The 24131-nt window shown below is 54.1% G+C and overlaps 11 protein-coding genes across 11 annotated transcripts; 3 read left to right on the forward strand and 8 right to left on the reverse strand.

Moving 5' to 3' along the window:
- The first annotated feature begins 273 nt into the window (after positions 1-273).
- BDY24DRAFT_401830 (uncharacterized protein) lies at positions 274-1121 on the forward strand. The gene is made up of 2 exons (XM_076642140.1): positions 274-500; positions 586-1121. Exons 1-2 carry the CDS (start codon positions 325-327, stop codon positions 620-622), a joined length of 213 nt encoding a protein of 70 aa, XP_076492971.1. The 5' UTR covers positions 274-324; the 3' UTR covers positions 623-1121.
- Positions 490-2909, reverse strand: BDY24DRAFT_196120 (uncharacterized protein). The gene is made up of 5 exons (XM_076636432.1): positions 2584-2909; positions 1988-2442; positions 1152-1919; positions 586-1072; positions 490-500 (listed from the first exon to the last, which is right to left on the reverse strand). The coding sequence occupies exons 1-4, from the start codon at positions 2778-2780 to the stop codon at positions 615-617; spliced, it is 1878 nt and encodes a 625-aa protein (XP_076492972.1). The 5' UTR covers positions 2781-2909; the 3' UTR covers positions 490-500; positions 586-614.
- A 24-nt stretch (positions 2910-2933) lies between these two features.
- Positions 2934-4949, reverse strand: BDY24DRAFT_196138 (uncharacterized protein). Its single transcript, XM_076636433.1, has 5 exons — positions 4931-4949; positions 4492-4838; positions 3900-4353; positions 3669-3780; positions 2934-3547 (listed from the first exon to the last, which is right to left on the reverse strand). Exons 2-5 carry the CDS (start codon positions 4698-4700, stop codon positions 3009-3011), a joined length of 1314 nt encoding a protein of 437 aa, XP_076492973.1. The 5' UTR covers positions 4701-4838; positions 4931-4949; the 3' UTR covers positions 2934-3008.
- On the reverse strand, positions 4733-6618 carry BDY24DRAFT_418522 (uncharacterized protein; the record flags this gene model as incomplete). The annotated part of the gene is made up of 9 exons (XM_076643861.1): positions 4733-4838; positions 4931-5031; positions 5105-5176; positions 5272-5357; positions 5437-5540; positions 5625-5686; positions 5779-5852; positions 5970-6394; positions 6596-6618. 9 exons carry the CDS (start codon positions 6616-6618, stop codon positions 4733-4735), a joined length of 1053 nt encoding a protein of 350 aa, XP_076492974.1.
- Positions 6619-6940: 322 nt separating this feature from the next.
- Positions 6941-7812, reverse strand: BDY24DRAFT_401839 (uncharacterized protein). The gene is made up of 4 exons (XM_076642141.1): positions 7493-7812; positions 7322-7425; positions 7233-7255; positions 6941-7166 (listed from the first exon to the last, which is right to left on the reverse strand). The coding sequence occupies exons 1-4, from the start codon at positions 7530-7532 to the stop codon at positions 7019-7021; spliced, it is 315 nt and encodes a 104-aa protein (XP_076492975.1). The 5' UTR covers positions 7533-7812; the 3' UTR covers positions 6941-7018.
- BDY24DRAFT_196183 (uncharacterized protein) lies at positions 7646-9025 on the reverse strand. Its single transcript, XM_076636434.1, has 6 exons — positions 8806-9025; positions 8598-8671; positions 8289-8529; positions 8138-8186; positions 7825-8008; positions 7646-7729 (listed from the first exon to the last, which is right to left on the reverse strand). Exons 1-5 carry the CDS (start codon positions 8935-8937, stop codon positions 7968-7970), a joined length of 537 nt encoding a protein of 178 aa, XP_076492976.1. The 5' UTR covers positions 8938-9025; the 3' UTR covers positions 7646-7729; positions 7825-7967.
- Positions 9026-10019: 994 nt separating this feature from the next.
- On the reverse strand, positions 10020-11393 carry BDY24DRAFT_401858 (uncharacterized protein). The gene is made up of 4 exons (XM_076642142.1): positions 11325-11393; positions 11133-11196; positions 10743-11026; positions 10020-10628 (listed from the first exon to the last, which is right to left on the reverse strand). Exons 2-4 carry the CDS (start codon positions 11155-11157, stop codon positions 10107-10109), a joined length of 831 nt encoding a protein of 276 aa, XP_076492977.1. The 5' UTR covers positions 11158-11196; positions 11325-11393; the 3' UTR covers positions 10020-10106.
- An 885-nt stretch (positions 11394-12278) lies between these two features.
- Positions 12279-13084, forward strand: BDY24DRAFT_401860 (uncharacterized protein). The gene is made up of 5 exons (XM_076642143.1): positions 12279-12410; positions 12497-12570; positions 12667-12719; positions 12834-12859; positions 12964-13084. Exons 1-4 carry the CDS (start codon positions 12307-12309, stop codon positions 12855-12857), a joined length of 255 nt encoding a protein of 84 aa, XP_076492978.1. The 5' UTR covers positions 12279-12306; the 3' UTR covers positions 12858-12859; positions 12964-13084.
- Positions 13085-13130: 46 nt separating this feature from the next.
- BDY24DRAFT_196415 (glyoxal oxidase N-terminus-domain-containing protein) lies at positions 13131-14436 on the reverse strand. Its single transcript, XM_076636436.1, has 5 exons — positions 14259-14436; positions 14088-14149; positions 13905-13999; positions 13750-13812; positions 13131-13601 (listed from the first exon to the last, which is right to left on the reverse strand). The coding sequence occupies exons 1-5, from the start codon at positions 14316-14318 to the stop codon at positions 13354-13356; spliced, it is 528 nt and encodes a 175-aa protein (XP_076492979.1). The 5' UTR covers positions 14319-14436; the 3' UTR covers positions 13131-13353.
- Positions 14437-14669: 233 nt separating this feature from the next.
- BDY24DRAFT_196360 (TAP-like protein-domain-containing protein) lies at positions 14670-17578 on the reverse strand. Its single transcript, XM_076636435.1, has 10 exons — positions 17293-17578; positions 16964-17082; positions 16496-16896; positions 16397-16405; positions 16229-16323; positions 16072-16151; positions 15833-16003; positions 15388-15755; positions 15184-15313; positions 14670-15095 (listed from the first exon to the last, which is right to left on the reverse strand). The coding sequence occupies exons 1-10, from the start codon at positions 17517-17519 to the stop codon at positions 14827-14829; spliced, it is 1869 nt and encodes a 622-aa protein (XP_076492980.1). The 5' UTR covers positions 17520-17578; the 3' UTR covers positions 14670-14826.
- Positions 17579-19461: 1883 nt separating this feature from the next.
- BDY24DRAFT_407985 (putative glyoxal oxidase precursor) lies at positions 19462-23045 on the forward strand (the record flags this gene model as incomplete). Its single annotated transcript, XM_076642782.1, has 16 exons — positions 19462-19584; positions 19851-19938; positions 20012-20084; positions 20182-20222; positions 20366-20443; positions 20547-20565; positions 20659-20779; positions 20889-20950; positions 21039-21133; positions 21226-21288; positions 21437-21590; positions 21689-21797; positions 21862-21940; positions 22040-22284; positions 22369-22549; positions 22618-23045. The coding sequence occupies 16 exons, from the start codon at positions 19462-19464 to the stop codon at positions 23043-23045; spliced, it is 1959 nt and encodes a 652-aa protein (XP_076492981.1).
- Positions 23046-24131: the final 1086 nt, after the last annotated feature.

Genomic DNA, 24131 nt, shown 5'->3' on the forward strand with positions numbered 1-24131 from the left:
TTGGCTGCTGCTGCTGCTTCGTTGGACGACGATTGATCCTGACTGTGTTCCTGATCGCTCGTATCCGTGCTCTCGGCGGTGTGGTGAAGAGGGTGGTGGTGAGGATGAGGGATAGAGTTCGAGTCTGCTTGTTGGCCGTTTCGTTTCCTCAATCCGTTCCCGCTTCCTGAACCGTTCGTCGAGCGACCTCCTGATCCTCCGACCTTCGACCTCCTCTCCCTCTCTCCCGAGCTAGGTCCACTCGATCCCAAGCCGATGGCAGCGTCGGTGAAGCCATGTTTCCGACCGCTGTGGTGGCCGTGGAGGCCTGCCTTCTTGTCCGAGATGAATTTCGCCGAGTCGCGTCGGAATCCGAGCTCTGCGTCGCTTTCGATGGGGAGGGAAGGTCGAGGAGGTTGGGTGGAGGTATCGGGAGGACCATTGGGTTTAGAAGCAGGGGTATCGGTTGAGGTTCGTTCTCGAGGGAGGGCAGCTCGGACTTCTTGTCGACCTTTGAGGACCTGGACGCGTCGAAAAAAAGAGAGAGATGATCAGCCTCGCCTTCTTTTCTCTTTTTCCCTCGAGTAAAATCACGCAAGAGCTTACCTCTCGCTCGATTCGGTCCCGATTCGAGATCATGTGAAGCTAAGAAGAAAGAAGGAAGGAGGAGAGCGAGTCAAGTCGAGCTCGGTCAAGGAAAAGAAACGGAAGAAGCTTGGGTTCGAGGGACGAGAAGAAGTGGGAGACGATTCCGATCTCTTGAACAACGATGCTCGAGATCCTGACGAAGAGGGAGGCGCAGGAACGAACGAGGGAAGACGGAAGCGTCCAAGTTGAGTGACTCCTTGAGGATCGAGTTTCTTCTTCTTCGGCGGAGGGAGGGTCGACCAGACGGGAAGAGAATCGTCTCGATCTGACTCGAAGGCGGGATGGGAGTATGCTGAGTGTTGGTACTGAGGAGAAGGCTGTCGGTGACGAGGAGAGGGAGGGTTGAACGAGGGCTGAGGAGGAGGAGGTGGTGGAGGAGGAGGAGGAACGAAAGGGACGAGAGGTTTGAAGGTGGATCGTCGTTTCCCTCCTCTCGAAGATGCAGCTGGAGGTCCAAATAAGAGGCGAAGTCGTTGTCAGCTGAGCGTCGCCCAATCCAGCGAAATGGACGCGTCGAGACTCACAACTCAACCTCGACGGTGCGCCCTCCTGAACCTCTCCGACTTCCTTCCAACCCTCCGTCGACTTCGACGATCCAAGCTTCCTCTTCTTCTGAGCCATCTCTCCCCCGTCATACAGTCTCTGCCGAGTCCAATCAGCTCCTCCTCGTCCGAGCTGCTCGTCCTCTCCGTACGTAGAGTGAGTGTCTGGCGAACGTTGTTGGAGAGGCTCGATCCCGGGGACGTAGTAGACAGCTGAAGGTGGAGGAAGAGGAGTGTGTTCAAACGTCTGGTCCTCGGAGAAGGGCTCTTCGTCGGGAAGAAGAGAAGACGGAGGAGGAGGGGCTTCTTCGAACGGTTCGTCGTCTTCCACTTCGACGCGTTGCGGGAGAGGACGACGAGATCGGGGAGGTTCACGGAACGTGTGATTGGAAGAAGCAGGAGATGACGAGGTGATGGAGGTGGGAGGTCCTTTGGGTCGAGGAGGCGTGTGAGAGCGAGGCTCGACGGGCGAAGGGTTCTCGACGATTGAGCGACGAGAAGAAGCAGCAACGGTCGCTTTGATGGTGGGCTGTCTTCGATCGATCGGATTGTAGTAAGAGATGGGAAGAGGAGAGCGATGCTTGAGAGTTTTGAGCTTCTTGGAGGTCTTGGGTGCTTCGACAACGACGGGGGGAGGTGCTGCTGGAGGAGTTGGTGGATTCGGAGTTCGAACTCGAGGAGGTTTCGTCTTCGCTTGATGTTCGAAGGCTTGAAGGATCGGGAAGTTCGGGTCGGCGGTAGCTCCAGCAGCTGAAGGAGAAACAAGGTTCGGATTAGCGATACGAATTTGAGAGTGAAGAAAGGGAGACGCGACTCACGGATCCTCCCAAACGAGATCTTTCCTCCCGACGTTACCTTCTTCGCAGGAACGACCCCGACCGAGTCGGAAGATTCTGAAGACTCCTTCTTCTTCTTTTTCGATCCAGAAGCCTCGGACTGACTCGTCGAAGCAGAGTCTCCTTTGAGCTTCGCAGGAGGGACTGGGAGGGGTGTATGCGTGTCGATCTCGGTGGAGGAAGATCCAGAGGAACGCTTCTTTGAGGACGACGAGGAGGGAGGAGATGCATTGACTTCGACTGTTGTGTTCTTTGGTTTGGAAGGAGGATGAGAAGAGGTCGACCGATGGTTCGAGGGAGGCTGTTTCGAAGCCGGGAGGGAGGTCGAGGTGGAGGACGGTGTTGGAGGAGGAGGGTTGGAAGTCGTTTTTTTGGAGTTAGACTTAGAATTCGGAGGTCGATCTCCTTTCGGGAGAGCTCTGGAAGCTGCGATGGTCCTGGGAAAGTTGAGGAGGGGAAGGAAGGAAAGGAGGAGGAGGAAGGCATGTGAGCTCATCTCCTTCGCCACACCTCCTCCTACCACACCTCCTCCACGTCCAGCCCAACAGTATTTAAGCAAAGAAGACAACAATACTCACCATGGCGTCTCTTTAATGACCAGCTGAGACTCGTCTGCTCTTCCTCCCAGATCCAGAAGCGAGAGCTCCTCCTCCTCCCGGCTCATGAGCTTCTTCTTCTCCTCCCCTCCTCCTCCCTTCCCTTCTTCTTCCTCCTCTTCGTCTTCTGAATCTTGATCGATATGAGATCGGAAGGAGTAAGACCAGATGTCTCCCATGGTAAGCCGACGAAGTTTTCTTGGAGTTCTGAAGGGAGGGTGGTGATGGTTTGGAGGAGACTTCGAAATCGTCGAGCTCACCACCTTTCCTCCCCTGCGTCGATCCTTCCTCTTTCATCGCTTTCGAAGCCTAAGGACTCTTCAAAGAGCCAAGATGGTCCACTGAACTATCGTAAATGATATCGAAAGCCAGAAAAAAGAGCGACGCTAACGAAAACAGCAACGATTCTAAAGCCCTCTGAACACGTTCCCACTCGCCATCCTTCCACCCGTCCTCCTCTTCTGCCTTCCCTGAACATCGTCCTCCGGTTCCCTCCCGCCCTTCTCCAACCCAGCTCCAAACTCCTCCACTCCACTCTTCTTCTTCTCCCTCGCAGCCTCTCGCTCCTCCCTCTTCTCGTCGTAATCGTCGTCCAAGATCCCCTCCGCCTCGGCTCCCTTGTTGTTCCTTCTCGGAGCCGTCTGAGGGACGAACGACATCTCCATGGCTCCTCCACCGAGATGCTTCTGCGAGATGACTCCCTTGGAGTAGGCGGCGGAAGGGTCGTCGTCCTTCGAGGAAGAGGCTCCGGAACGAGCTTGGGACTTGATTCGTTGACCGAAGGTAGTAGGTTTGGAGGAGGAGGCGATGGGAGCTCGGGAGGAGTGTTCGAGATCGGAAGGGATGGCGACGAGTTTGGGACGGGGACCGGATTGGGGTTGAGGGAGGGGTCGGTACATGGGGTTTTGGGACTTGGGCATCGTTCGAGGGTCGAAGGCGGAGAGCTCTGAAGGGATAAAGGGAGGAACGAGAAGTCGACGAGGAGAGATGAAGGTCAGTAAACGACGTATAGACGGGCCGAGAATGGTGAAGAGGCAAAATAACGAAGAGGAGGTGAAAGAACGAACCTCCTGCAGCGTCCGAATCCTCGCTTTCGCTTCCTTCGCTCTCGCTGTCGTCGGGATCCGATGAACGTCGGTCGGACTCGTCCTCCTCCTCCTCGACAGCAGTCTTGCCACGCTGATGAGAGGGAAGCCAAAGGACAAAAAGTGATCAGTTCAAGAGGCTCTCCTTTGCTCGTTGAAGTCGAGCCAGACGCGTCGACGAGAAGACGCGACCGGAATGGAAACGAAACTCACCACAGGAGCGGCCACCGGGTTCTTGAACAAGAACTCCCTGCTTCCCATATCGACCTCGAAGTCCGGGTTGGTCCAAACAGCAGCGAATCGTGGATCCTTGAGCAAACTCTCTCCAGGCCCCTGCTCGTCCACCTCCTCCGCATCTCCCTCTCCCTCCTCTCCCTCCTTCCTCGAAGAAGCCTGCTTGAGCTTCTTGGCGTTCCTCCTCTCCTCGTCCTTCTTGACCTTCTCGGCGAGACCCTTGTTGACCTTGACCTTGACGTCCTCCCTCCTGGCTCGAATCCTCGACTCGGCTTTCTTCTCGAGCTTCTCCTTGACGAGTCGTTCTCGGTGCTCGGCGTAGGCGAAAGGGTTGGCGACGAGACGAGCGGCGTCGTAGAGTTTGAGAGAGACGAAGTATCCGTGCATGTAGGGTTTGAGAGTGGGGGTTCCGACGAGGTGGTCGAGACCGAGACTGAGGAAAGGGAGAAAGAAGGAGAGGTAAGCTCACGTCGCTGGATCGGTTCGAGCTTCGACCCGCTCGTCTCAAAGCGACTCCTCAACGATTAAGGAACCTAGTAGAGTAGACTGAAGTGGTAGAGACGGTACTCACGAAGCGAGCTCGGCCTTCTCGACGAACTTGAAGTCGTTGTAGTTCGAGAGACCTCCTCCCTGGTGATCCTCCATCTCCTCGGTGACGTTGTCGAGGAACGAACACCACTTGGGGGCAGGACCGAGTTGAGGAACGTAGTAGGTAGTCATGTGAACTCCCTCGTTGGCGACCATGATCATTCCAGATCCGGGACCATCCTGCCTGACCATCCTCCCAGCACTCTACCACCCCTTTCAAATCCCTAACGACCTCCCGATCTTCCGTGACCCTGTCGAGAGATGTAAGTGATGACGGGGACGGTGGGAGGTGTAGAAGCAGGGAGAGTAGCAAGGAGTCGTTGGCGGATCCTGGATCCAGGACGAGAAAGAAGAGAGAAGACGGATCAGTCTGTTGTGACCGAGACGCGTCGGACCGAGCAGAAGGGAATCGAAGGACGAACGGTTGAGCCCAGTTGGGATTGCCAGGGGTATCGAAGATGTTTCCGTTCATCTTGAAGTAGTGTTTGGTGGGTCCTCCACACTTGTCACCTTGAGAACCAGCCTGGAAGACCGAGAAGCGCGTCAGTGGGTCGAAGGGACGACGCGAGCAAGAGCAGAGGAAAGAAACGACGAACCGTTCGATCAACCAAAACGGCTTTGTCGAAGACGTAGGTCTGGCCTGTTGCTTTCCTTTCCTCCCAGTCGAGCTGAAACAAATCAAAGGAAGGGCAAGAAGAAAGTCGGGCTCAGCGTTCGAAGATCGAAACGCGTCGAGCGAACAGAAGAAAGAAGGTGGACGAACCCGATGCTCAAAGGAAGTACTGGGAAACACAGCTTTCGTAAGGTAGCCGTTCAGACCAGGCCAGTCCCTCCAGTTCTTCTCCTCAGCTGGAAAGATGACAGAAAGCGCGTCAAAGGGTTGTCTCAAACAACCGAGATCGAGTTGGCGAAACGAAAGCGAGCTCACCGTGAGGGAACATAATTCTGCGAGGATCCTCGACGTTAGTGTTTCCGAAGTGATCCTCCTTCTGATCGGAAGCAAGAGTGAGAGACTTCCAAGCTCCGAGAAGTCTGTTTCATGCGGCAAAGAAGGAGGAGACGATCAGCTTCGAAGGCAGGCGGGTGAGCCCGACGGAAGAAACTGCTGGTACGAACAGTTCAGCCCACATGTGGTAGTAGTGGTCGAGAAAGAGCTCTCCGCTATCGTTGAGAATGAACTAGAAGAATGGTCGAAAATAAACCAGCGTGAGCTTCGAGGAGACAGAGAGAAGAAAGAAAGGGAGGGAGGGGAAGGAGAGGTCGAGCTCACCGTCGTTCCTTCTACCCGCAAGACCTTCCTCTCGTCGAGCTCCAGCAGACTCCTCTCCTCCCATTTCAACACACCTACAAGACCAGGGAACGTCACAAAGGGAAGATGAAGTCAGCTTCGATGGGGTGAGCGTGTGGACTTTGAAACCTCCGACTTTTCCAAGGAAAGGGAGCAGGGGAGGGACGACTCACGAATCTCTCGAGCCGTCGCATCTCTCAGCTTCTGGTCGTCTCCACTAGGGAGGCCCGTCGACGTGATCTGCCTGATAGGTAGCAGCTCTCTTTCGAGAACGTCCACGAATCCACCTCCTCCTCCCTGCACAGGATCGTAAGGAGGAGCGTTGGGAGCGGAGAGAAGGTAGACGGTTCCGTTCTTGAGGTAGAGCGAGTCGAACGAGTGATAACCTGCGTCTGTTGTGAGGAGGGTTGTCGGAAGGTTCGGTATACGATAGGATGGCGAGGATAGAAACTTTTGGTTCGAGTGATGGGCGGCGTAGGAGGAGCGAGAGGAGAAGAAGGACGAGGGAGAGGAGGAGGAGGAGGAAAGGGAGGAGTTTGGGGTTCGACGAGCGAGGGCGAAGATGAGAGTTGCGGAGATCACCACAAGGTAGATAATACTGTTGGAAAGTTGTGAGGAGCGATAAGAAGATAGTCAGCTCTCTGATCTGCTCCAGGAAGACCACGAGGAGAGGATGTTTGAAGGAGAGGAATCGTTTTGGGGAGGCAAGGGAAGGGAAGGGATGGGGAAGCTCAACACCGTCCTCCCTCCCATCCTCTCTTCTCTCCTCCTTCTCTCGTCCTTCTGCGTGTAAACTCACAGTTGTCGTTTCGCAGGGGCCATCTTGAATGCTCTACCCGTCCTCTAACACGCTCAAGACTACTGAAGGAGAAAAGGAAAGACAAGGTTGGCGGAAGAAAGTGCGAAAGAGCGCTCCCCTTTCGATCGCGTCGAACTGCCGCAGCTCTTCACGCGTCGCTCTTCTTCCCCCGGTTTTTGGGACGCTGAGAGGGAAGCAGAGAGGGATGGAACCTCAGGATTACCAGCAGAGCCTCGTCGAGGGAAGCGAGAGGATCCCAGATCTCGCAGAAAGTCCGACGAAGAAAAGACGCGTCGATCATTCTCTGCTTGGTTGGTTCGACTTCTTTCCTCTCAGCAGCAGATCTTCAGAAGCCAACCTATTGGATACAAATCTATGAACATCTAGAGATACAGTGTACACGTTAATCAATCAACCAAAGCCCTAACGAATCTCTACGACCGCTCTGAAACATCTATCAAATTTCAGCTGCCACCCCGGTTTGCAAGCATACACGACGCACAACCCTTCCGTACATGTCGAAGCTCCCATCTTAACACCCGCTAGAGAAGAACAGTCGACTCCAGTGCCGCTGAGAAGTCAAAAGGGAAGGGCATGAGCGATCGAAAAGAAAAGTGCGACGCGACGTGAGACTCACTTCGAACGACAGCCTCCACAGGACTGTGAAGAAGTAAGAGAAGACTGGTCAGTAGTGGAAGATGAAGATAGAAGAACAGATAAGCTTACCTCTAGCTCCGACAGAGCGTACTGTTCCTGTTTCTCCTTGAGAATTCGATCCCGTCGTCGTTGGGGAGATAAAGAGCCTGTGATGGCAGCGGCCGAGCAAGTGACTGAGGAAGAGACGAGACGAAAAGAAGGTCAACGGTCAAGTCGAAAAGGTGAGGCTCGAAAACTCACGAGCGTCAGATCGAGTACCAGCAGTACAAACGGCACACATGTTGGCTGCAGCGTCGCACACTACGGAAGTAAACAGATTGTATCGAACGATGTCAGCACCCGGAGAGGAAAGGAGGTCGTCATTCCAACGCGACTGACCCTGAACGCCTGAGGGAAAGAAGAAAGGGAGGTCAATGATTAGCTTCAACGACGTAAAAGGCTGTGCATTGACTCACTCGGGGCATTATCATAGCAGGCCTGTTCGGAAGGAAAGAACAAAGGAGGCGCAAGCAGAGAGTCAGTTCGAGTTCGCGACGCGTCGAGCCACTTCCGGCTTGTCGATTGTGACTCACGAGAGCATTGCAAGGGACTCCACACGCGTAGGAAGCGTATCCAGAAGCAGCGTTCGAGTTGAGGCAGATGCTGTAGGCGAAACGAAAGGAGAGCGAGGGAAGCTCAACTTTGAGGAAGCTCGAGCAATAACTTTCTTCCCTACTCACCTGCCAGTAGCCGTACAAGGTTGAGCAGCCGATCCAGCTAATCAACGAAGAGTCAAAGCAAAACGAAGGGTTGAAGATAGAGGGAGGAGAAGCGGGAATCAGCAACGATCTCAACCCGTCCGCCTCGAGTGCGACGCGAATCAACGAAGAGATCTTCGGCACGTACCGTTGGCCTGAGTGACGAGTCTACAGTTCTGGTTATTAGCAGCAAAGCCCTGAAACCAACAGTTCGAAACGTTGTCAGCAGATTGATACCTGCAACTCTCCGAGAGATGATTCGCGAAGATCGAAGTCGGAACGAAAAAAAAACAGCTCACTGTCGATGGAGCGCTAGGAGCGAGACATATGCCTGTTAAGATAACATAGGTCCCTCCTACTCGTTGACATGAGGCGGTCGCAACGCTGACGGTAGTCGTCGAGAGCTTGTTGCAGGTCAAGGCGAGAGAGAGGTCACCGGAGACGCTCGCGACAACGTACGAAAAGCCTTGAGGGCACAGCGAGGGGAATGTCGAGCAGGCGAAGGTGGTAGTTGTAGGTCCAAGAGTGACAGTGACAACTCTGAAAGAGAGAGAGAGAGAGAGGACTGGTCAGCGAGTGAGAGCGAAGCGAAAGACAAAGAGACTCACGTCCTGAGAAAGGTAAACGAAGGACAACGCGTGAACGAAGGGTTCGTGTAGACGGTCGATGGGATCCCGCACGCCTGGACGGTGACAAAAGAAGACGAGATGGAGAGGAGAAGCGAGAGGAGGAGTTGAAGGGAGAGAGGCGGGAGGAAAAAGGACGAGATCAGTTGGCTTGCAGCTTCTTCTCTACCACTACTTAGCGAGTACTCACTCCGACTCCAGCTGCATCGAGATATGCGATTTGACCGACGGGGCAGACGTTCTGTGTGTATACGGTGAGTCCTAAGGCGGTTTTTGCGAAGCTGAATGCGACGAGGAGAACGATCACCGCTGCTGAGCGCATTTCCGAGCGAGAAGAAGGGGTTACTCCTGCGAATCAACGTGAGAGGCGAGGTTGTTGGGTGGTGGTTGAAGGAGAAGGAGCAGAAAGGATCTAGGGAAGGAAGGAGTTGAGCTTGGATTCGTTAGACCGGGGCTCGCAGGTCGGCGGTTTCACAGGAGGAACAGAAGTCGGCTGGGTCTGGTTGGGTTTCTGTTCGTTCAGATCTGCTCGAGAGGTAGATATTTGATTCCTCCATATAAAGGGACTCACTCGACGACGAAGATGTCCCTGTGAGGCAAGAGAGAAGCATAGAGGAGGAAAGTTTCGAGTTGGAGAGACGCGTCGAGCGAGACGAGGCTTCTGTTCATCCTACACTGACCTATCTAAGTACTGTCGATCCTGTGTCTACGATTCCACGCCGGTGAAGATCCTTTGAGGTCCTCGAGGAGCCAGTGGTCTCAGAAATCAAAACGAGAGCACAGTCGGAAGCGGCAGGATCCGAGGCGAGGAAGGTTCGAACGCATCCGACAAGGATTCTTCGACCTCGCTGAGTTCGACTTCCAGCACCCACCTAGCCAATTTTCATCTACATCAGGAAACGAGCCGACAGCAGGAATGATCAGCTGAAGAGCTCAAGCGAACGGTGGAGATGGGCAGCACAGGAGACGACGCTCGCCTGCTCCTCTTCTCACTCACTCTAGGGCACAGAAGCTCTCGTTCGAGGTGGCACCACAGGACTGGATGCATGCCAGCGGACAACTCGAGCGTCGACGGAGTGGGTACGTCGAAGCTGGACGAGCTCAAAACTCACTCGCTTCCGCCACCCTCGAGTCTCGACATCGTCTCCTTTCGTCCAGATCTGAGGCTTCGAATCTGGATCAGATGTTTGCTTTTGCAGGGGAACGTCGTAGAAAGGTTTCACTTCTGATAGAGGATCATTCATCAACCTCAAACTGGAAAGGTAGAGAAAAAAGCATCCTCAAACGAAGTCAGCCCATGATTCAGATTCTCGCCTCCCCACGACGCGACAATATTGAAGCAAAGCCCACCTAAATCAAGCTAAACACCTCTCCATCTCTACAGAGAACAACTTCCTCCACTTCTCCCCGATCCTGCTCACCGCTTCCTGTGCTTCCTCCCTCTCCTCCTCGTCCTTGACGACTATAACCAGCTCTCCCATCTCCTCTCCGTCAATCTTCGCCCCCAATCTCGTCTCCAGCTCCCTCTCGAACCTCAACATAAACTCTCGAGGGTTCGGGTAGAACGAGCAGAGGAGAGTGCCGAGATCGAGCCTGAACCGACGCGACGCGGCGACTCCCGTCGAAGGGAGAGAGGTGGAGGAGGGATGGAGGATGACATAGGCACCTCGAATGGTCATCTCTTGAAGCCTCGTCCAAGACTCGGAGAGAGGTAAGACCCTGTCGAGCTCCCAAAGCGAGCTGGCCCATTCGGGGCGGTCTTGTTCGTCGAATTCGACTTCGAGAGGGTCGAGGTGAGGGAGGACGTGATGAAGGAGGGGTTTGAGGGTAAAGCGTTGATCGTATCGACGGGTGATTTGGAGAGTTTGAATAGGGATGGGGAGAGAGGTAGGGGAGTCTGTCCGGTCTGGGTAGACAGTGAGAGAGGAGTCGAAGGAGGGGGAGGAGGCGATGTCGATGGGAGCGGGTGGTGTTGAGGGAGAGGAGGAAGTCGATCCGAGAGGGTTCGTGGGCCTACGTGGCGACAACGAGGAAAAAATGAAAGACAAAGATTTAGCAATGGTCTGTGGTAGGAGACAATTTGAGGACCAGAGGGAGGAGAAGGCAGGAGATGGAGGGCTGGCTGACCTTCTTTCGGTCGCAGAAGAACAATTCAACCTCTCGAACAGACCTGAGTGTCACGTCTCTGTACAAGAGAGGAGCTGTCGAAACGAGGAAGTCGTAGGAGACTCTGCTGAGCGAGGCGAGAGTCGAGGAGTCCGCAAAGGTGAAGACTTCGAGGAACAGATCCCAAGGGAGCTCTATGGGGAACGGTTGAAGATCGGCTTGTTGAAGTTGAGACGAGGGGGAGCTAGAAATCCTCTTCTTGAATCCAAGCTTTTGGAGGAGCGATCTGCGTCGAGTAGGAGTAGCTGGGATGTCGAGGGAGGGGAGGAAGGAGGGAGAGTCGAGGTCAGCTTCCTCTTCATTTTAAGCCCTACGAAGCCACTCTTCAGATCGGAGAGCCCCAATGCTCACCAGAAGGGATGTTACCTTTGCGCATCACTTCCAAGGGACGAGAAGATTGACAGAGGCGAAGGTGCTGGTGTGGGAAGATAAAAAAGAGAAGAGAGGAAGGAGGGAAGGTGAGCTCGGGCCAATCTCCGCATTCTTCCTGTTTCCTTCCCTCTCGCCGTTGCCTGAGCAAGAAAACTTTGAAAAAGAACGTACACGGGGTTTCGGATGATGGCTTGATCGGTAGGTCGTCCTAGGAAGGTTTGAGGAAATGGCGAAGATGTGGTTGAGGGCAGATTTGGAGAGCTGGTCCCCTCCGCTCGATTTCGAGGACAGGCGGACCCTTTCTGAACTCTCCTCTGTTTCTCTTCTTGATCCTCAGATATCCCAAAACTTGACGAGATCAACCAATGTGCAGATATCTACTTCGAACCGTGCCTTCGAACTCAACCCTCGGATCCCCGATTTCTTCCATGGATCTTCTACGCCGTCTCCTCGCTCGTGTCTCCTCTAAGCTCTTGCTCTTCCGCCTTATTTCCTCCGTCCGTTCAAAGCTCCAAGAGTATCTGCAGGAATTCGGGAAGGTTTTATTTCCGGTCAGACTGAGGTTTCTCGGGGACTCAAACGAGCGAGAGCGAGAAAAGGCGGCGCAGAGGCCAACTCGCGACGCGTCGTGTTCAACGTTTCAATGCAATTCTCTCCCTGACTTTTCCTGAACAGAAGTGAGCTCAATTCCCCCCCTCACACGAAATGGAATCATCCTCTCATGCCTTCCGAGAGAGCGGTGGCGGTCTGGAAAAGTGGAAAAGCGAGTTCAACGAGGGCAAGTCGGCATCTCCTCTCGCCTGAACTACCTTTGCTCCCAGATCGACAGCACAGATTAGCCAGAGCTGTGATCCCTCTACATCCAGATACTTTTAAAATCTGGGTTGCCTCTTTCCTGGCTTCGAAACGAAGAAAGCAAGTGAAACCAAGCTCGCTCTCGACGCGTCTTGCTCTCAGATCCAGTCCATCGATTCGCACGCTTCGGCTACAGCTTGAAAAGAAGGCTCGCGGAAGAATCAGGAGATTCTGCGATTATCTATTTTCTTAGAGAAAGGAGAAGATTCTCGAATTGGGTCGACGACTCAGCAAACTTCGTCGTTCTCCTTTCCTCCTCCACAACCACCACATCTCCTCCCTCCTCCCTTCTCAAGCAATGCGACCCTCTCTCCTCCGTTTCGCCTCTTCCACCGCTACCTCCAGACCTCGAAGCTTCGGGAAATACTTCAGAGAGCATTGCTTTGCGATCGAAGCCGTTCCGTGAGTCGACTTGCTTCCTCAGTAACTCGCCGTCCTTCTCCTCGCTGACCACCTTTCTTCCTCTTCTCCTCTTCCTTCTCGACAAGTCTCTGGATCATAGCAACAGGATCTCTGACTGGAGGGATCTGGTGTCTTACTCGAGCCGCTCTCGGACCCGATGGTTCGCACTCGTCGTGCGACCATGATTCGGCCACGTCGACGCAAAGCTGACCTCTCCCTTTCCTCCCACCCCCTTCCTTCCCCTCCTCTAACGCAGTCCACATCATCAGGGATGACACCAAGCCTCATCACGAACATAGCGTACTTGATGTGAGTCTTTCGGACTCGTTTCCCTTTGCTCTCGACGACCGCGTCGACGCGTCCTTGGACTTCAGCCACTGACGAGACGTTTATCCGCTTCTGCTTGACTCGTCGGTTTCAAAGTACGAGCAAGTAGGACAGGAATGATCGTAAGCATCCTCGTTCTTCCCCTTTCAGCGAGAATTGGTCGCTCCAGCTCTTACGGTCTAGATAACGAGTCTCCCTCCCGTTTTTTAAAAAAATCTGCTTCCAGCAAACAATCTGTTCCTGCCTCAAAGAGAAGAATGTGATAACGAGGGAGATTGATACGATTGCGATGAGCATGACCGTCCGAGTCGAGTCAAAACAAGCAACGACGCGTCCGTCGAAGCCGATCGATCTCTTTCGCCTTCTTGCTTATTTCGGTTCTTGAATCGCGCAAGGGGAGGGAAGAAAATTCGAGGAATTAGCGTGGGAAAGCATCAAAGAAAATAAATAGTAGGAAACGAACGAGCGATGGGTATGTTGAAGGAACATAGGAGAGAAACGAACGAAACGAACGCAAAACAAAGAGCGAGTCTGATGAGCCACGAAGGTCCCGAAATCGGAAAAGGTAGACCACAGATGTAGAGTATGACTATAGAAGGAAGGTCGAGAAAGGTCGTCAAGGGGAGGGAGAAGGAGGAGAGACGCGTTGAAGACCATCAGACGTTGACGGCCGACGAGGAGACCGGCAGGTTGATAATGGGACCCGCCACTTCCAAGTCGTCACCCATTGATCCTCCTGCAGGTTCGTTCCTCCACAGAAGAGCATCGTCGGCTGCCAGTTGTTGGCGGGAGTGAGAGGAAGCATGGCAGTCGCAGCGGAAGCAGGGTAGGTTCGAACGGCCAGAGGGACGTCGGGGAGATCGTCTGAAGGTCGAAGAGCGATGGGGATCGAAGAGGAAAAGATTGAGGGCAGGTGCGAATGGGGAGAGAGAAGGAGGAAGAGAAAGCGTCGCGTCAGAATCGAATCGACCGAAGGAAGCGAACGGAGGGAGGAAAAGTAAGGCGAGCTCACACTGCTGGTTGTTCTTGTAGTCCAGAATGGCAGTAGCCCAGTTGGTCTGGATGAAGAGAACACCTGAGATACCCAAGTCGAAGACCGAGGCCAGGGAGGATCAGCAAACGACGCGTCGACCGATCGACCTCTTCGTTGTGAAAGAAAGGACTTACCACTTGGAAGAAGCCAAGTCAAACTGTACAAGTTCGCAGGAAGGGACGTCTGGAGAAGTCCGAGCGTGACCGGAGCTCCTCGGGTAGGGTAGTATCTGGAGGATCGGAAAAGGAAGAGGTCAGCTCATTCGTTTCGTTTTGACGACTCGCCTCTTCTCTTCTCGATTCAGGAAGGCTACTCACTCATAAGTAGGGTTATTTTGCGCTGCATCGTTAACGTACCCTCCCCAAGAACATCCTCCAATCTAAGAAAGGAAGAAGAAGAAAGAGATCTGAGAGTCAGCGTCGCCAAGGGGGAGGGAGGAGGCTGGGAGGGAACGAGCGACGTCTCGTTTCCGAGCTGAAGGGACTCACGATGATCGCACTTCCGTCCTCTAGGGTTTCTAAGGTAGGGTACCATCTCCTCGAGCTCATGTATCGCTCTGCGTCGTCCTCCCACTCGCAGTTGTCGTTGTCGTTGCAGGGTGTGAGGAAACTGAAGAACGAACGCGTCGAAGAAAGGGATCGAGGTCAGCGTTTCGGAGTCTCGTTCTCCTCACCGTTATCCCGAGGCAAGAGAAAAACTCACCGAACAGATCTCCCACCGTCTAACGAGGAAAAATAGAAAGGAAGAAGGAAGGATCAGCCCTCGAGCGACCAGACAAAGAGGAACTGAAAATCGAAACCCAGTTCCGGAGAGAGGGACTCACCCAAATCATCGTAAGGAGCTCCTCCCGTCTGACTAGGAGCTGTGAGACCTCCCAAAGTACGACGGACCCGGCGGGGTGTCGACTTGATCGCTCTCGATCGATTCGGATCAGAAGCTGATTTCTGACCTGCCCTGAGGAGTAGAAACGGGAGGGAAGGAACAAAACGTCATTAAAACGGGTTCTAGCAAGTGGCGAGTCATCGAGGGAGGGGTATGCACTCCAATCGAAACGGCTCAGCTCAGCGACGCCGCCTCGTTCTCTCTCCAACTCGACCAAGCCTCTTTCAAGTCCCGTGAGGTTCTCCAGAGGTCCAGATCGTCCGACGATGCGAATCTCTGCCCGATGGAGACTGTAGAGAGTTCGATCTCGGAGGAGGGGAAGAAGTCGTCGTCGATGGGGCAGACGGTGTGTTTGGGAGGGAGGGTGTCGTCGAGGAAGAACGCTCGGACGTGTTTGGCGGTGCAGAGGGAGGCGGCGGAGAGAGAGCAGTGACCTGGAGCGTCTGATGATGTACGAAGAGAAAGAGAAACGGAGAACGGAGATTAGGAGGGGTTTGGAGATAGGAGAGTGACGGTGGCGAGTCGACGGACCTTGAACCAACAAACGAGCAGAAGAGCCCATCAAGGAAGCCATCTCCTGTCCTGAGGCGAGAGGAGTGACGGGATCGGCCGTGTTACTCAAAATGAGCATGGGAGTGTCCAAGATGGCGTTGAAAGGGCCCTGAAAATCGAAGACGGGGACGGTCAGCTTCAGTGATTCTGAAAGCTCGAACGGCGGAGAGAACGAAGACTCACTCGGAACACATCCTTCGCCTTCCCCGTCGCCTCCCATAACCAGCAACCTCCGTCCTGCTCCATCAATTGCACACTCGCACCGAACCTTCGAGTTACGTCCTTGACGATCTGGAGTGTTTCGTCGACCATCGACTCTGCCGTCGGGTTGGAGTCGTAAGGGATCGAGTCTGCACAGCTGACGGCGATTCGACCGAGAGGGCTAGACATCGTGGAGTTGGGAGAGGAAGGAGGAAGGATAGGAGAGTGGCTGGCGGCGTAGAGGGAGAGGAGGGAGGGGTTGTTCGGCGAAGGATTTGAGAGGATCGAGGCGAGAGTTCGAGCGAAGGAGGACCAGCCGTGAGGGCTGATGTTGTTCTCCATGATTTGGGCTGACATGGAAAGTGAAGGGAAAAAAAGCGGTAAGCTCGACGACTAGGGAACAAGAAGGGAGGAGAAGGATACGAACCGCGAAGACCTCCGGAAGTGAAAAGTCCAGGACGCGTCGAGTTGACGACGGAGATGGGAGCGAGGTAGAGTTCGTCCAAGAAGTCGTCGATCCTGGAAGCAATATCCTTCCCACTTTCGTCGGTCGAGAGAACGAGAGCGCATCTTTTCGATCCAGCAAGGAAGCAGCCGTCTGACGCAAAACGAGAAAGGTGAGCTGAGCTCTTGTCGAAGCATCTCAAGAAACGACAAAAAGCTCACCAAGGAACCACTCCTGGTACGTCTTTTCGGTATCAGTCAAGGCTTGATAGAGAAAAGCCTCCTTGTGCTGAGTCGCCCATCTGAGGATACCAATCAGCACGAAGTCAGGACGCGTCTCGTTCAAAGAGACGAGAAGGGAAGGCGAAGAAGAACTGACTGAGGTGGAGAAGCAACGCCGTCAATGATCACTCGTCCAAGCTTCTTAGGTGATATCATGTTGACGAGATAGCCTCCCATGACGGTTCCGTAAGACTGAAAAAGAGGGAGAAGAAATCAGGATCGAGAGCGACGCTCGGTCGAAAGAAACGATGGAGGAAAGACGCACGAAACCCCACTGATGCAAAAAAAGGGAAACGATGACACAGTCAGCTTCAACTTCATAGGGATTGAAAGACTCGAGCAACGGAAGCAGAGGAAAACTCACAAAGTTGATCAACGCGTCCTTCCCTCCCAAAACCTCCGCCATCCTCTCAATATCCTTCGCCGCCTGAGAAGTCCCCATGAACTTCAGCTCCTCCCCCATCAGCTCATTGCAAAGCTTGTACTCTGTCTCCCACAGAGCGATAACCTCTCTCTGCTGCTCGATCAACTCGTTCCTCCCTTCGACCGAAAAGGGATCCGGAGGGAGGTCGAACATCCTCTCGAGTCTGGTGTTGGCTCGGAAGAGTTGGAGAGCTCGATCCGAACTGAAGCACTTGGTCTGAGGTGTAGTGAGTCCGATTCCTCGAGGGTCGTGACCGATGATGTCGTAGGAACCTAGAACGAGGGAGGAGATGAGAGGACCGAGTCCGAAGTTGGCTGAACGTCCGCTTCCTCCTGGACCGCCTGTTTTAGAAGGAGAGGGTAAGCTTTGTGACGAGCTGACAGAGGAGAAAGAAGAGATGGAACGGACCTGGGTTGATGAAGATGGCTCCTTTGTATCTCGGAGAGGAGGGAGGGAAGGAGGAAGGGAACCTTGAGACGGCGAGGGTCGTTGTTCCGAAGGAGACGTTGAGGTAGTCCGTAGGGACGCTGAGAAGGAAGGAAGGGGAGTTATAAACTTGGTTCAGCTCCAAAAATGCTACATCAAGGAGTTGAGAGTAGAGGGGGAGGCTGGGAGGGCGAGAGACGAAAGAAAAAGTCGTCCTTCTTCAACGTCGAGCTCAACTCCTCCTTCCCTTCCTCCTCCTCCCTCTTCCCTCCACTCCCCGCCTTTTCTCAGCAAAACAACAAAGGACTCACTCCAGAAACGTACACATTAACGCTGGATTCTCATCGCAAGGCTTCCATATCGAGGAGGAGGGAGCATCGCTCGAACGGGGGTGGCCGAAGAAGGAGGGAGGGAGGACGAGGAAGTTGAGATGGCAGTGGGAGAGGAGGAGCGAGAGAGGGAGGAGAAGGAGTATGAAAGGTAAGGCGTTCCTCTTCTTGATAATCGTAAGAGGTTCGAAGGGATCCGAGTTTCCCATTCTTGAAGGGAAAAGAGATGCTGATGGTTTGAGGGAGAGGGGAGGGGAGCTCGCTTTCCTCTCAACGACCTTTGTTTTCGTTTCGCGACCGCGTTGGGCCTCGTCCGTCCCGTAAAAGTGGCGAGATCGTTAGATAAGGAACCTCGTGAACTATAGTGAGCTCTGGAGATCAAAAATCTCCAGCGCTCCACCGACCTGCAGTAGAGCTGCGAGGAAGACGAGAGGTCTCTCGACTGAACGCGCTCGCCAAACAAGCTCTCGACACTTCTCTATGACTGCACGGGAAGCCCATCGAATCTCTTCCTACTCTCAACCATTCCCTTCTACGACCCTCCTCCCTCACTTTTCTTCCACTCCGAAAAAGAACGTAAACTTCTCCCTCCAGACGCCCAACGTTTCCTTCCTCGCTCCGAGTCCCATCCCTCCTCCGCGTTCGCCATTCGTTCTCGGGACGTGGTAGAAGTCTGTTTCCCCCCAGCGGAACCCCCGTGAGCAAAGGCTTTTCCTCTCTTCGTTATTCCTCTCCAGACGAGATCCACGGAAGGGCCTGAAGAGAACCAAACAGCGCATCCACTCACCAAAGTTCTCCCCCAACTTCCAAGGCGCCCTCGACACCTTTAGACTCCAGTCGGGCAAGCCTTCTTCGGAGTCCGAGTTGAGGATGACGAGACCATCGGGAAGAGCGAAGTTGTGGGTCTCTTCGGCGAGGAGGGCGTGGAGGATGAGTTCCTGGAGGGACGAAGAAGGGGAGGGGGGGTGAGCTCGAGTTGGAGAGACGAAGTGGAAGAAAAAGCGAAGATGGGATGACTAAACGCATACCTGGATGTAGTACTTGTATATATCGAAGATCTGTTCGGTTTGAGGAGAGGCGGAAGATCTGTGAGACGAACAGAGGCAGAAAGGCGAGGAGAGAAGGAAGGAAGAGTCGAGCTGAGTTGAGCTTTCGTTCCTTCCCTCTCTGCTTCCTTCGAAAGGGTTCCGCGTCTCCTGCTGGGGGCGAAGAGAGAGCTCAAAGCTGGCTCACTTGTCTCTCTCGAGAGTGACTTGGACGACTGAGCTGGATGGATGGATGAATGCGAGACGACAAGAAGAGGAGGAGGAGAAGAGGTGAGCTCGACGGCCTTCCCTCCGCTCGACGATCCGGAAGGGGAACTGACCTCGTTTCCTCAAAGTAGAACAGTCGAGTGGAGCCGAACTTGTCGAGAACGAGAGGGAAAGGGTTCATCTGAAGAGGGTGGGTCAACGGATTCGAGGAGGGAAAGGAGAGAAGGAGAATGAGAGAGGAGAAGGAAGGGGTTGAAGGTCAACTCGAGCTCTCCTCCCTGGTCACTTCGACGAGGTTCGTTTTTCCAACTCAACTTTTGCTATATGGGAAGAGGATCAGCTTCCGAGCTCTGTCGAGACCGGAACATTTTGTCTCTACTCGATGCGCTCGATAATTAAAAACAAAGAAAGACAGGCGCGCCCCGAACGATCTCCCTCTTGATCGACTTTGAGCTCACCCTCCTTGGCGATTCATCATCCTGCCTGTGTTCGCTGAGGATGTTTCCTACAATAGAGGACTGGTTATGGAGAGGGCTCTGCAAGCTGTAAAATGTGCATCGGTTTTGCTCAGGTTTGTCACTTCGGAAAAAGTCAGGGGCTGAAAAAAAAGGTGATCTCGCCCCGACCACTCCTTGGCCTCAACAGCTCCTTCCTTCCTTCCTTCACCCAACGCACACCTCCCCTCCTCCTTCCCTCTTTGCTCCTTACTCTACTCGCCCAGTCTCTCTCCTTACCTTACTACTCGGACTCTCTTGGAAGCGACATACACGGACACAAGCCGGCGCGCTCTTCTCCTCCTGCCCTTCTCGCGACAAACACTCTGCCCTTCTTCTTCCGACCCATGCACCCCCCTTCCTCCTTCCTTCCCTCAACCACATCGCCCTCCTCTCGCAAACCCATGATCCCCACGACAGCAGTTCTCTCCCTTCTCCTCCTCGCTACGAGTCCGAGTACTCTCGTTCAAGCTCAAAAGGCTGGGACGTTCGAGGTTGTAGGCAACTCCGGAGTTTCAGCTCAACAGGTCGGTTTCCCTTCCTTTTCTTCTTCCCTTCTCTCGATCCTCGGGCGCTTCGCTCTCCAGTATAGAGAGAGCATCACCTCCGGGAGACGCTGCTCCATAGCGCTACTCGCTTCCTCGAAGCAAAACTCGAGGAACCCGGAGGAGGAGGAGGAGCCCAACCTCAACCCACCACAGACCTCCTCCTCCTCCTGCCCCCCTCGTTTCCCTTTCTTCCTTCATCTTCTGACTTCTTTCCTGCTCTTCTTTCTCGCCCATCTCACTCTTAGCTCTTCCTCGGTGCCCTCAACAAAGTCTACGTTGTCGATAAGACGGAGAACAACCCTATGAGGGTGACAGGAGCGGGAGGAGAGCATGGTGCGTTTCAACTTCGCCTCTCGTTTCCTCCTTCTCCTTCGACGAATCCAAGCTGACCTATTTTATCGTGTAGCTGCCTGGGCCTCGGAGTACTCGCTGGTTACGAATCAAGCTAGAGCTCTCGATGTCGTTACAAATAGCTTTTGGTGAGCTTCGACCTCCTCCCTCCCTCTCTTCCTCTCCACGCTCTCAACCAACTGACCTTCCCCTCTCTTCTCTCGATCGATTGATGCGATGCTGCAGTGCTGGAGGAACCGTTCTCGGTGACGGAACTTGGATCAACGGTTCGTTTCACCTTTTCAGTCTCGTCGGAAGAAGCAAAGCAGGCAAAACGCCTCGCTCGACCCGACTCGAACAGCCTCTCTCCCAAGGCGTCCCAGCTGACCGTGTCTTTCTTCCGATGCTTTGCTTTTGTTATGCGATCTAGTCGGAGGGAACCAAGGAGTTACTTGGGGAGGTCTCACAGCTCCTAGTCAGACTGGAGGAGCTCCTTACGATGATTTGGGTGAGTCCCTCTTTCCCGGACTGTGTTTTGATCTTCAGTTCCTCTTTGTCGGGTCGCTCGAGGGCTGATCCTTCCTTTTTTGCTTTCTATTTTTCCTCGTTAGACGGTGGGAGATCTGTTCGGTGAGTTTTTCTCTTGCCTCGGGATAACGGTGAGGAGAACGAGACTCCAAAACGCTGACCTCGATCCTTTTCTTCGACGCGTTCCATCTTCAGTTTCCTCACGCCCTGCAACGACAACGACAACTGCGAGTGGGAGGACGACGCAGAGCGATACATGAGCTCGAGGAGATGGTACCCTACCTTAGAAACCCTAGAGGACGGAAGTGCGATCATCGTGAGTCCCTTCAGCTCGGAAACGAGACGTCGCTCGTTCCCTCCCAGCCTCCTCCCTCCCCCTTGGCGACGCTGACTCTCAGATCTCTTTCTTCTTCTTCCTTTCTTAGATTGGAGGATGTTCTTGGGGAGGGTACGTTAACGATGCAGCGCAAAATAACCCTACTTATGAGTGAGTAGCCTTCCTGAATCGAGAAGAGAAGAGGCGAGTCGTCAAAACGAAACGAATGAGCTGACCTCTTCCTTTTCCGATCCTCCAGATACTACCCTACCCGAGGAGCTCCCGTCACACTCGGACTTCTCCAGACGTCCCTTCCTGCGAACTTGTACAGTTTGACTTGGCTTCTTCCAAGTGGTAAGTCCTTTCTTTCACAACGAAGAGGTCGATCGGTCGACGCGTCGTTTGCTGATCCTCCCTGGCCTCGGTCTTCGACTTGGGTATCTCAGGTGTTCTCTTCATCCAGACCAACTGGGCTACTGCCATTCTGGACTACAAGAACAACCAGCAGTGTGAGCTCGCCTTACTTTTCCTCCCTCCGTTCGCTTCCTTCGGTCGATTCGATTCTGACGCGACGCTTTCTCTTCCTCCTTCTCTCTCCCCATTCGCACCTGCCCTCAATCTTTTCCTCTTCGATCCCCATCGCTCTTCGACCTTCAGACGATCTCCCCGACGTCCCTCTGGCCGTTCGAACCTACCCTGCTTCCGCTGCGACTGCCATGCTTCCTCTCACTCCCGCCAACAACTGGCAGCCGACGATGCTCTTCTGTGGAGGAACGAACCTGCAGGAGGATCAATGGGTGACGACTTGGAAGTGAGTCTACCGTCCTTTTTCCCGCTCTTCTTTCGTCTCGTGCTCTTTTTTCTTCGTCGATTCTGACCTCCCTTCTTCTCTCCTTTGTTCACTCGCAGCATCGCCGCTTTCCCCGCCGACAGCAGTTGTGTCAAGATCACTCCCGATCAAGCCAACCCTGAGTGGGAGCAGGACGACTCGTTGGATCAAGGAAGGACGATGGGCCAGGTGCGACGCGTCCCGCTCCTCTCTTCCTCTTTCTGAGCCTGACTCCCTTTCTTGTCTCCTCCAGTTCATCATCCTCCCCGACGGTCGACTCTGGATGGGAAACGGAGCTGCTCTTGGAACTGCTGGCTACGGAAACGAGACTTGTTCGTGCCTCTTCCTCCCTTCGATTTCGTTCTCGTTCGACGTCGACCCCGACCTGACCTTCGCCTTTCCCTCTCTTCCTTCTTTTTCCCAAACCCCAGGGGCCGTCGGACGATCCTACGCCGACCGACCTCTCCACGAGTCGTGGTACTTCGATCCTCTCGCCGCTTCTGGGAGTCGATGGAAATCAGCTGGAACGAGCGCCGTCGACAGGCTCTACCACTCGGTCGCCACCCTTCTTCCCGATGGAAGTGTGCTCGTTTCGGGATCTAACCCCAACCCTGATTACGTGGACCGAACCATCGATCCTACTATCACTTACATCACCGAGTACCGAGTTGAGAAGGTGAGTACTCACAAAAAATCAAAAAGGAGTGTCGAACTCAACGCTCATCTTCCTTCCCCTCTCCTTCCTTTTCTCTTTTCTCAGTTCTACCCCTCCTACTACGACTCTCCCCGACCTGAACCCGTTGGAATGCCCGCTTCGATCGGTTATGGAGGAGCCTACTTCAACGTCTCTCTCCCTTCGACTGCCTTCGCTTCCTCGTCCCAGATCGGCACCACCAAGTTCGTCGTTTCGAGGACGGGATTCTCGACGCACGCGATGAACAGTCAGTCTCTTTTCCCTCCCTCTCACAGAATTTCCTTCTCGCTGACCCAACGTTCTCTCGTTCTTCAGTGGGAATGCGACACCTTCAGCTCGACTCCACCTACACCGCCGCCGAGGACGGTTCCGCCACCTTCCACGTCTCCCAGATCCCTCCCAACGCAGCCATCTTCCCTCCTGGACCCGCTCTCCTCTTCTGCGTCGTCAACGGAGTCCCTTCGCAAGCAGCTTGGATCATGGTCGGGTCAGGAGCGATCGAGACGCAACCTGTCTCCGCCGCTGCTTCTCTCCCTGCAAACTTCGTCGCTGTTTCGCCGACGGCGGAAAGCACGACTGCCAGCCCTCAGGAGACGGGAGGATCGTCCAACTCGAACTCGCCGGGGGCGGCCGGATCGTCGGGAACTACTCAGTCGGGAGCGGGGAGGAGGTTGGGAGGAGGTGCGGGAGGAGTTGCGTCCGTGTTGGTGCTGGGAGCGTCGTTGGCGTCGCTGGTGCTGTGATCCCTTCGAGGACTTTCATTGGACTCCATTGTTCTTTTCCTTCTCTTCTTTACGACCTTTCCAACTCATTCTAGAATCTTTCCTTTCTCGCCATCTCCTCTCTCTACATCAGCTCTCCCCACTCCTCCCTCTTCCCCTCCCACTCTCCCCCATCTCGTTTTCGTTTCGTTTTCGGTTCTTCCCTCTCACTTCACTCGCATGCACCCCTCCCCTCGGACCCTACTACTTCTCTAGTCGAACTTATCCTCCTCTCTCCCCTTCGACTTCGTCCTCTCGTCTTCTGTTGTTCTCTCTCCCCCTCCCTTTCGAGCAGGGCTCACCCCTTTGCATTTCGTTCCTCTCTCTTCTCTCTTTTTTTGCTTAGTCTCTCTCTCTCCTCTATAGTTCGCTTTTCCGTCGCAACTCTCTCACTCTCACTCAAACCAAAAGGACGCTCTCGGCTTCTTCGTTTCTCACACCTTGCATTTTATCTACCCCTCTACCACACTCCCTAGTCACCCGAACTCGAACTCGGACTCTCCACGTTTTTTTCTTGGCCTTTTTGTGTTACACTTCTCTTTGCTTTTGCGAAGATGGACTGCTTCGTTTTTTTTTGCGGCCGAGGAAGAGAAGGAGAGGACGAGAGAGATGCGTCGTGCGGACAGTGCGAAACGCTGCTCGGACGAGTGGTTCGCTGGTTCGAGGATGGATTCGAGCGACTGGAGACGTGAAGATGCCTCAGTGTGGTGAGGGGAGTGTGGATGATGAGAAGGAGAGGCTTGCGGTTTGGGAAGAGGACGACGCGTCAAAGAAAATGGATCCGGATTCATCGAGCGTGTTACATAGATAAAAGATCTACTAGGTATCTGCAGTCTCTCTTGTCTAAAGGTGGTATTCTAGCCAAATTTGAACAGTCCTAGCTGGGTCCAGAGGGATTTCTGGACGGCGAAAGCTGAGAGACCAAAAGGAAGCGGGAACGGGAAGGTCAGCGCGGGGGAGGGGGGGAGGAAGGAAGAGAAAGGAGACGATACGAGCCTGAACGAGTCCTCTTGTGGGATCTCCGATGGAGCTTTCAGCTGTCGAAGTGGGTGACGTAGAGTAGCGACG

This window comes from Mrakia frigida, assembly GCF_051309035.1.
Source record: "Mrakia frigida strain ATCC 22029 unplaced genomic scaffold BDY24scaffold_39, whole genome shotgun sequence".
Classification (NCBI taxonomy): domain Eukaryota; kingdom Fungi; phylum Basidiomycota; class Tremellomycetes; order Cystofilobasidiales; family Mrakiaceae; genus Mrakia; species Mrakia frigida.

Bases quoted from the DNA above. Each gene is read 5' to 3' on its own strand.
- BDY24DRAFT_196138 (XM_076636433.1), bottom strand. From the start codon at position 4,700: ATGGTCAGGCAGGATGGTCCCGGATCTGGAATGATCATGGTCGCCAAC. The intron at 3,781-3,899 runs GTGAGTTTCGTT...CCCTCTCATCAG, and splicing joins ACCCGGTGGCCGCTCCTGTG to CGTGGCAAGACTGCTGTCGA. The intron at 3,548-3,668 runs GTTCGTTCTTTC...TTATCCCTTCAG, and splicing joins GGATTCGGACGCTGCAGGAG to AGCTCTCCGCCTTCGACCCT.
- BDY24DRAFT_196183 (XM_076636434.1), bottom strand. From the start codon at position 8,937: ATGCGCTCAGCAGCGGTGATCGTTCTCCTCGTCGCATTCAGCTTCGCA. The intron at 8,530-8,597 runs GTGAGTCTCTTT...TCTCTCTTTCAG, and splicing joins TCGTTTACCTTTCTCAGGAC to AGTTGTCACTGTCACTCTTG. The intron at 8,009-8,137 runs GTACGTGCCGAA...TTCGTTGATTAG, and splicing joins ACTCGTCACTCAGGCCAACG to CTGGATCGGCTGCTCAACCT.
- BDY24DRAFT_196120 (XM_076636432.1), bottom strand. From the start codon at position 2,780: ATGGGAGACATCTGGTCTTACTCCTTCCGATCTCATATCGATCAAGAT. The intron at 2,443-2,583 runs GTGAGTATTGTT...CAACTTTCCCAG, and splicing joins GTCATTAAAGAGACGCCATG to GACCATCGCAGCTTCCAGAG. The intron at 1,920-1,987 runs GTGAGTCGCGTC...TTTCTCCTTCAG, and splicing joins GATCTCGTTTGGGAGGATCC to CTGCTGGAGCTACCGCCGAC.
- BDY24DRAFT_401860 (XM_076642143.1), top strand. From the start codon at position 12,307: ATGCGACCCTCTCTCCTCCGTTTCGCCTCTTCCACCGCTACCTCCAGA. The intron at 12,411-12,496 runs GTGAGTCGACTT...CTTCTCGACAAG, and splicing joins TTTGCGATCGAAGCCGTTCC to TCTCTGGATCATAGCAACAG. The intron at 12,720-12,833 runs GTGAGTCTTTCG...TCGGTTTCAAAG, and splicing joins ACGAACATAGCGTACTTGAT to TACGAGCAAGTAGGACAGGA.
- BDY24DRAFT_401839 (XM_076642141.1), bottom strand. From the start codon at position 7,532: ATGTGTGCCGTTTGTACTGCTGGTACTCGATCTGACGCTC. The intron at 7,426-7,492 runs GTGAGTTTTCGA...TCTCTTCCTCAG, and splicing joins TGGTACTCGATCTGACGCTC to TCACTTGCTCGGCCGCTGCC. The intron at 7,167-7,232 runs GTGAGTCTCACG...TTGACTTCTCAG, and splicing joins TGTGGAGGCTGTCGTTCGAA to CGGCACTGGAGTCGACTGTT.
- BDY24DRAFT_196415 (XM_076636436.1), bottom strand. From the start codon at position 14,318: ATGAGCTCGAGGAGATGGTACCCTACCTTAGAAACCCTAGAGGACGGA. The intron at 14,150-14,258 runs GTGAGTCCCTTC...TTCCTTTCTTAG, and splicing joins AGGACGGAAGTGCGATCATC to ATTGGAGGATGTTCTTGGGG. The intron at 14,000-14,087 runs GTGAGTAGCCTT...CCGATCCTCCAG, and splicing joins CAAAATAACCCTACTTATGA to ATACTACCCTACCCGAGGAG.
- BDY24DRAFT_401858 (XM_076642142.1), bottom strand. From the start codon at position 11,157: ATGCGCAAAGGTAACATCCCTTCTG. The intron at 11,027-11,132 runs GTGAGCATTGGG...TCGACATCCCAG, and splicing joins CAAAGGTAACATCCCTTCTG to CTACTCCTACTCGACGCAGA. The intron at 10,629-10,742 runs GTCAGCCAGCCC...GTCGCCACGTAG, and splicing joins TCTTCTGCGACCGAAAGAAG to GCCCACGAACCCTCTCGGAT.
- BDY24DRAFT_401830 (XM_076642140.1), top strand. From the start codon at position 325: ATGAATTTCGCCGAGTCGCGTCGGAATCCGAGCTCTGCGTCGCTTTCG. The intron at 501-585 runs CTGGACGCGTCG...GCAAGAGCTTAC, and splicing joins TCTTGTCGACCTTTGAGGAC to CTCTCGCTCGATTCGGTCCC.
- BDY24DRAFT_196360 (XM_076636435.1), bottom strand. From the start codon at position 17,519: ATGGGAAACTCGGATCCCTTCGAACCTCTTACGATTATCAAGAAGAGG. The intron at 17,083-17,292 runs GTGAGTCCTTTG...CTTCCTTCTCAG, and splicing joins TTAATGTGTACGTTTCTGGA to CGTCCCTACGGACTACCTCA. The intron at 16,004-16,071 runs GTGAGCTTTTTG...GTTTTGCGTCAG, and splicing joins GTACCAGGAGTGGTTCCTTG to ACGGCTGCTTCCTTGCTGGA.